We start from the raw sequence: 8472 nt of genomic DNA on the forward strand, positions 1-8472 counted from the left end.
TCTCATGTAAAAGTAGTTGAATAAAACCTAAAAAAAAATTACAATTGATTAACGGTATACTTAGATATCTACTTATTTCGAAATCATTACCTTTATAAACTTCATGCATATGGTAGATGTAATCTCAATCTAATTGCCTCTCCGCAAAACAAAAATGCATTGCTTAGCATTTTACATATAACCTCCGCATACAAGAATAAACACCTAATTTCACCACCCTTTTCCAATCAAATTAACAATATCCTTGATGTTTCTAGTAGAGTAAAAAACATTAATTCCATGCACTCACTAGTTAAGGCTTAATTCGATGTTCATGCGAAGGATGCTGGGGAGTAAAAGGTGTTATAGAACATGATTCGGGTTCTAGTTTGATTCAATTCAAACAATTGGGAATCGATTCAATATTGTTTTCATCCAGAAATTCGATTCAATTCAAACAATTGGGATAAAATTCTAACTTTCCTACATTGCAATTACACAAAATCAATTAACCGAACTTATCAAATTGTAGATGAAGAGTGTCGAGAATGGTTGAATTGAGACAAAAAGGTTGTCTCTCGCAATTTTTTTTTAGTTTAAGGTCCTTTTTCGCAATTTTTTTAAAAGGTTGTTTCTCGCAAAAAAAAAGGTTATAAAAGGTTATTTTTGGCAAATTTGTCTTTGGTATTTACGGGAAAAAAAAGGTGAGGTTAACAAAATCGGTGAAGTCAATGGCAAAAATGAGTAGTCAACGCCGAAAAAGACAAAAAGGTTGTCTCTCGCAAGTTTTTTTTAGTTTAAGGTCCTTTTTCGCAAAAAAATAATTTAAAATGTTGTTTCTCGCAAAAAATGGGTTGTAAAAGGTTGCTTTTGGCAAATTTGCCATAAAATAAAAACAACAAATTATAAAAAATAAAGTGATAGATTATGTAAATAATCTAGAAAATTATATGTGAATATTCTTGTACTTTGTATATAATTTACTAGCCTAAAGTAGCTTTATTTAACCTATATATCTATTTATTAAAGCAGAATGGTGGAGAATAAGAGGCCTCTAAAACCCAATCCTCGAAAATCGACTATATTAGGAAACACTAGAAGAATTTTTATCTTTAACGACAACCTAATTACGACGGGTCAAAAATCCTGTCGCAAAAGCCTTTTGCGACGGGGTTAACAACCAAACAAAGACGGGAACAACCGTCGCAAATGTGTTTTACAACGGGTTAACGACGGGATTTTCCATCAACGGCGTCCCCCTTTATGACGGGTTCGCGACAGGAAATCCCGTCATTAATCAATGATTATTGGCCTTTAGTGACGGGAAATTTCGTCGTTAATGGTAAAAAAAATTATAGTGAAATTCCATAATGTTTTTTTTAAAACAAAACATAATAAATCACATATTACTGAAAGTCAAATCCTCAACCCAATGAAGAACCCATAAGAAAATAATCAAAATTTACTGTAAATAGACCTAATCAACATGAGCCCGGCCAGCCGGCTCGGCCCGAAATTGGCGGATTTGGGCAGAAACTAAAATTAAAAATTTAACGGGTTTTGGCAACGTAAAAACTACACTTTTAGTTATAAATTTGGCATGGCCCGAAAAGCTCGTCATTTTAGGCCCGAAATAGCAGTTTGGGCACAAAGAAATCGACCCGAATCTTGGCTCGATCCGACATACGAGCTGGTTTTTTATGCTTTTGCGCGACCCAAACCCGACCCGCCCTGCCTTTTAATCAGGTTTAACTGTAATTATTCTACAAACTATTATGACAAATTGAAAATAAAAAAGGAAACATTAAAAATTAAATCATAAACATAATGAAGAACCCAAAAGGAAGCAATCAAAATCTGTAACCTTTAAAAAGTTGGAGTTATACTACTGTAGCTTATCTACAGTAAACTCAAACGATGCGTTTCTCATTTACGAATTACAGAGTCACAATACTATTTTTCTGCCCCACACTACTTTTGCTCGCCTCTCTCTCCTCATTCGTACCTTCACCTGGTTTTTTCCGCCCTCGATGATCTCTCTCCTCGAATCCTTCATCCATGGAAAATTGATTTCATGCATGGATTCAAGCAATGTCTCTTCATTCTAATAGAATGATTAATGTTCTGGTAAAAAATTTCTCTCTTTTGCTCTTAAATATCAATTTCTAGGGTTTTTGGTTTTTTTTTTGGGTACTTTCCCACGTACCTTTCCTCCTTTATGATTGAAATTGCGATCTTTCGAATTAGGTTAATGTGTGATATTTAGACTGTATTTGTAGCTGGATGGTGGATTCTACTTGACTTTGATTTTCTGGAGTTATAATTGTTGATAATTGTACGACATGGAGAAGATTAGTGTCTTAAGTGGGGTACAATTACAATCTCCTCAAAGAGGGAATCAATTAGCAAGAAGGAAGAGACAATTAGTGGTTCATGATCCTGATTGTGATTGTGAAATCATAAATCAAATTGTAATATCTGTAATTTTCAGATGAACTTTCAGATTTGTTTTCTGGGTTTTTTTACTTGATAAAATTGAATACATGTTGTTTATAGAAATGGATTTTGAATTATTTTTTTGGGAACAAAGTTGTTGAATATGAACAAAAAATAAAAGTGAAATAGGCTTAGAAAAGAAGTACTTTGTACAGTAGAGTGGTAGTTTTCATTTTAGTAAATTGGGGGTTTTGTTTTAGATTCTTACTTCAAGCATTTCCTGCTATATTCTGTTTTCTAGTGTTATTGTTTTCTTGTGAAAAGAGGAAATAGCAGTTGTATATCTTGACTGTGATTTTGAATCCTGCTATGGTAGAATCTGTAATAGCAGTTGCATATCTTGACTGTGATTTTGACTTGAAGTTCCTTTGGCAGGTTAGTACACTGCCTCTTTGTTTTCTTGTCAAACTTATGTGGATGCAAAACTCGGTTGCGACTAGAATTTCTGATTAGAAAGATATTGCAAAACTTAAAGCTGCTAAACTACAGAGAGACGACTACACCATTTTTCTTCATTATCACTCGTTGGATATGTCTCTCTCCTCAGGTAATTCTTATTTTTAACGAAGGATTAAACATCAATCTTAGTTTCTTAATCATTGATTTCATTTGATTAAAAATTACTGCATTTATCTTTCATTTGAATTAGTCCAATTAATGGATTATGTATGTTATTTCAGAGATTATGAAACCGTTTGTTGGGGGTGTCGGTTCTTTGATTGGATTTCAATGAGGAAATGTATTAGTTGGGTTTCTGGGTTGATGAAATGGGAGAATATTTGTTGATTTTGTACCTGAAAATGGTCATTTTTTGCAATTTTTTGAAATTTTGTAGCTAAATTGTGATTTTGTATTTGAATCAGAGGGATATTTGTGGTTTTAGGGGGTATTTCAGTAGGGGTTTTGTTAGGTTTTAATGGTTTGACGTTGTTTTGATTTATCGCTCATCATGCGTATTGTTCTCTATGGATCAGATTGTCTTCTTTTGATGATTGATCCTAGTGAAATTTTAGGTCTTAAGAATTAAATGAGATGTAAGAGCTAGGTGGGATAAGACAAAGATTGATGTGGAGAAGCACTTAATCTAAGTCGATACTCATTGATTATAACTACTGGAGCATAATGGACCATGTATTTTGAAGAACAAAGGCAAGACATAATGCTAAATCAGTCTGTAAAAACGAGACTTAAGTGCTGTATTTCTGGTTCTTGAATTTGTATCATATTAAGGGGATCTATGAGTTTGACAACAGTATGTCAAGATTTATGCACCAATCTTTGATCAACTATGGTTGATGGTGGAACAATTCCTTATGAGCTGAACACGCACAAGGAACTTGTCACAGGCTCAGCCTCAGGTGCAGGTGGCTACTCATCAAAAAACTAATTTTGGCCCTTAAGGCCTAGCTTCCTACTCATTTTAGGTCTGTCGCAAGTCACAATCTGATCCTGTTTTTGGTGTAAGTTTACTATTAGGAACTCCTCATTTCCAACCATAAAACTTTAGTGCCCTAAGTTCCTGAAAATTGGTGCTTTACTTTCCACTTTGACGGGCATCTATTGTGGTGCGACCACTGAAGATTAAAGCATAACGTGTTAGCTTTTACTCAGGATGGTATCATTCAATTAGAAGCTAAATTGAGGGAATTATGTGCACTCTTCGTCAAACATGCAATTGACAGCTTCTCTGGACGACTTAAATTCATTATCAAATCTATCCACTTATATATCACATCATTGAAGGTAATTGAGTAAGGTAATTTATTCTTTTTTAAACATCATGATTTCCTATACTCGGTCAGTTGGTTTGACATTGAGTTGGTGAATTCAATTATTACATATTTAAACAGTCTTGTGAATTTAATTTGGTTTTGAATTCAACTATTGCTTCTTTTCTATTCATTTTGCTGTGTGGATTTGAATTTTAGTGTAGGTAAATGGGTTTGTAGTCACGTTTACTATTGTGGGATTTTCCGATAAAGTTTTCACCTTTTCTATAATAGTATAGAGTGATGGTTTAGGAAAGTTTAACATTTTGGTAAATTTTATCACAGGAACAAAGCAGCTATAGTGCAAACAGGGGAGTACATAAGATGTTAGAGAAGATCAAGTCCTCAATTGGTGTCTGAAACCCGCTATTTCGAAAGCCATTGTGGCGAATTTCCTTAGTTTCTTGCACTGAGCGTGTTCGACACAAATAAGCCGGTCATGGGTACTTTTTGGGCATTCCCTTATCTCGTTAGTGTAGTCCTAGACACGGAGAAAGATCTAGCTCGCAAGCGAGGCAAGACTCGCTTAGAGCACTTTACAATCTCTCTATATCACAAGGAAGCATTGCCTTGATTGTATCACGAGGTGTTATATTGTACTAGAGCTCTATGTCTTTTACCTATTTTTTAAAAAATTAAATTCCTCTTTACCTTGTCACATGTATAGGACATTTCTCTTCATAACAGTTGCATAGATGCACAGAGTATTTGGACCAAAGTTGGTGTCAAGTAGTTACTCCTAGCCATATCGCGCGCGTTAAGCTACTAGTTTACTACAAATATCCTACAGACTATTATGACAAGTATTGGAATAAAAGAGGATAATTTACAATTTTTAAACCAAATTAGAGAGAGGAGGAAATGATGCGTCATGTGTGTCTATTTTTCTAATGTTTGTATAATAAAAATAACATTTTCTTTTTGGCCAATGATGATGAGCTTAAAATTCTTTGTTTGCTTGTTTGCTTAATCATTAAAGGAATGAACATACAAGACTAATTATATTACTTTACGATCAAATAAGTCTAGTAATTAATATTAAATGCACCATTAGAAAATAGACTAACTACTTCAAGGTTAAAATAAGTCGAGAAAACAACAAATAGAAAGACAAAAGATTAGTGATCATAACATAATATTTCATATACGAAGTATTAGAAAACTAAATGATGCATATTTCAATTCCTTGATTTTTGGTTTCTTAGTATGAACATAAATACAAATGAAAATTGAAATAAATCTAGGTTGCAAGTCTTACAAGATTAACGGTTAGACGGGGATTACTATTTAAAAGGACTTTAAAGTTTAAATCATAAAAATAACGTGACATTCACACGACACCTTCTCTTACTGGAGAAAAAACCACAAAAATTGAGATTATAAATGTTGCGACTGTAACATCCAAACATAACCTTCCAATTTCAATCCCCTTACCCTCTTTTACTGAACCTTCCGATCAATTAAAAATATAGCAAATACTTAATACATTATTTATCTTCCCTTTTTCCCGTAAAAAGAAAAAAAAAACTCTCTCAAAATACAATTTGGTTTTGAGCAAGTGTTTTGATATTCCATTGCAAAAGCAAACTAAACATTATAAATATGATATATAATCCATTCCAAAATTAAACCAAAAAACTTCAAACTGGTATGGGAATTTGAATCAATACCCCCATGGTATGAGGTTCCGTACCATTCCATTCTAGTACATTGAACCAAATGACACTGCAGTCTGCACCTTAGTATTTCCAAACAATAAACATTATATTTATCATAGTCGTTTATGAATTGTTCATATTCTTGTTGGATTGGACTATTTGATTTGGTTAGTTATGCGCTACCCTTTTATGTTAGATCTTGTTGCTACAATTTAATACTTTCCTTACTTTATTGGTTGTGTTTATCTCAATGAGTTTGTTCTTTTGTTGATTTAAGTTTTGAATTGTTGCTTATTGTTTTTTTGAGCTAATTTTTAATTTTTAACAGACGTTTTAATTCTGGGAAGAGAGTCAGGAGATGATTTGGATCTCAAACACAAAGAAAATGCAATTCACAAAGACTGCATTTGTGTTAACATAATACCATATCATGTTTTTATAGTTCGATCATTGTAAATGCAATTCAAAAGTGTATATCTATGAAACGTACGAAGTATATGAAATTCATTTTTATAATTAAACTTGAATATATGTGGTTTTACTTTTAATTATAGACTTCTACATCATAATTTCATAATTATTGACGACGATCTGGTGTTGTTTGAGGTGGTCCTGATGGCCCGTCCTTGTCGGAGCATGTGAATCAAGAATGTGAGGTATGAGGAGCATATAGTAAAGCCCCTGCAACCAATCAATCAATACCTAGTATTTAAAAATCCAAACCACTCATGACATTGTGACATTTGGCATCTTCTCACTTTGTTCCTCTGTTTATTTTTAAAAGCCACTTATGACACGTGGCATCCTCCTTTCCTTTTTTACATAAAATAAAAACAAAAACTTTATGATGCTACAAAATTTATGGAAAATGCTTCACCTTAATTATCTCTCTAACTTCCTTCAACCTTCAAAATCAATGACAAAGTTAATTCATACGGTTTTATTCAAATTCATTCATTCCTTCATTAAAAGGTTTTTAGTAATTTTAAAATCATTAATTAATTAACTAAGGGCCCGTTCGGTATCACTGCCAGTTTTCAATTTTTGATTTTTTGGTTTAGTAAGTCATATAGTTTAGATTGATTTATGAACTAAAAAATAGTCATACCTATTGTAATCATGTTAATTTTGAAAACTGACAACAAAAAACTGGAAACAACTTTTTGTGGTTTTTATATTTTGGTTTTTAGTTTTGTAAAAAAAAGAAAACTGGAAACAAAAACCGATACCGAACGAGCCCTACTCAATTTATAAATGGATGAATTTGAAAATGTAGGAGTTTATGAATATAATTAGTTTTTTTACCCACAACCAATTTTCATTCGGGTTTGCAACAATCTTAATCTTCTGTTATTAATTTTTTTCCAAGAAATTTACAAGCTGGGTGCATTTTTGTCTTCAAATCTAAAACTGTTCGAAATCGGTGCAAGGGTTCTCTTAATTTATTTTCTATAATCTTATTTTAGTTGAGGTAAATTTGTCTTCCCTATATTTATCTTTTTTTAACATATTTTAAGCATAATGATATCTTTCACTCTAATTTGTTTCTAAATTCATGCTATCTACCAAATTTTGCTATGGTTCTGATTTGAATTAAGGTTTTTAGTTTTTTCTTTGATATGTTAATTTAGATTCTTTCATGAACAATAATAGTGTTGCGACATATTTCTTGAAAAAGATAAATTAAAGCTAATGAATTTATTGAGTTCGTTTGCAGGTTCGTTGTTTTCCTACTACGATCTTTATAATAATTAAGTAGTAGTTATTAAAGCCACTAGAGTATTATTTATGAATTTTGTTCAATTGGGTTCAATATCATGTTCTGCTAAATTTGGAAAATCTATGACAATCGGCATATTTGATGGTGAAGTAGATAATTTGTTTGGACGGGATGAATTAGATAAATTTGATTCTACATAATGAATACACGGTGAGTAACATGAACATAATAATGCTAATGACTCGAGGTGGTGAAAATTATTAGGTGCAACCAAGGGTATTTTTATGTTCTACGAGATGAGAATGTCATTTGTATTTAATATTAATACGACTTTAAGTGGGCATAATGACTTCATGAAAGTCATTAAGAGGCTACATTTCGTTCAACCATTTCATAGAACATTTTATGGACATGATGTAAACAACCATTTTAAGCGTAAAAGTGGAATACACGGAGTGACGTAAAAGTGGAATACATGTATAAGCCGAATTTTATGACATTGAGAACGAGACAATATAACCTCTTTTAGATATTTCAGGTGCATCTAAATTCTAATGGCAAAAACAAGATTTTACAGCAGGTGGAAGATATAAGCATCAACTTCTTTTTGTGACCAAAACGTCACAGATTTCATTTAGATTTTATGGTTTATGGTATACGAAGTATGTAGTTTTAATTCGAGACTTAAGAGATCCTCTATTGGCATAATTTTTATGTAATATACGTAGTAGCATGTATGATTAACTATGTTTTCATTATATATATATATATATATATATATATATATATAGAGAGAGAGAGAGAGAGAGAGAGAGAGAGGCTCCCGTAAGAACACTTCTTACGGTGAGAA

At 32.3% G+C, this 8472-nt stretch overlaps 1 protein-coding gene across 2 annotated transcripts; it reads left to right on the top strand.

Moving 5' to 3' along the window:
* The first annotated feature begins 1921 nt into the window (after positions 1–1921).
* LOC110775620 (uncharacterized) lies at positions 1922–4962 on the top strand. 2 transcript variants are annotated; one of them, XM_021980228.2, is made up of 4 exons: positions 1922–2106; positions 2851–3022; positions 4087–4218; positions 4530–4962. In XM_021980228.2, exons 1-4 carry the CDS (start codon positions 2099–2101, stop codon positions 4602–4604), a joined length of 387 nt encoding a protein of 128 aa, XP_021835920.1. In that variant the 5' UTR covers positions 1922–2098; the 3' UTR covers positions 4605–4962. The 2 variants fall into 2 exon arrangements, 1 of the variants encoding a protein (XP_021835920.1); XR_002529827.2 differs by having other exon boundaries at positions 1924–2106; positions 4087–4231.
* The last annotated feature ends 3510 nt before the right edge of the window (positions 4963–8472 follow it).

This window comes from Spinacia oleracea, chromosome 5 (genome assembly GCF_020520425.1).
Source record: "Spinacia oleracea cultivar Varoflay chromosome 5, BTI_SOV_V1, whole genome shotgun sequence".
Classification (NCBI taxonomy): domain Eukaryota; kingdom Viridiplantae; phylum Streptophyta; class Magnoliopsida; order Caryophyllales; family Amaranthaceae; genus Spinacia; species Spinacia oleracea.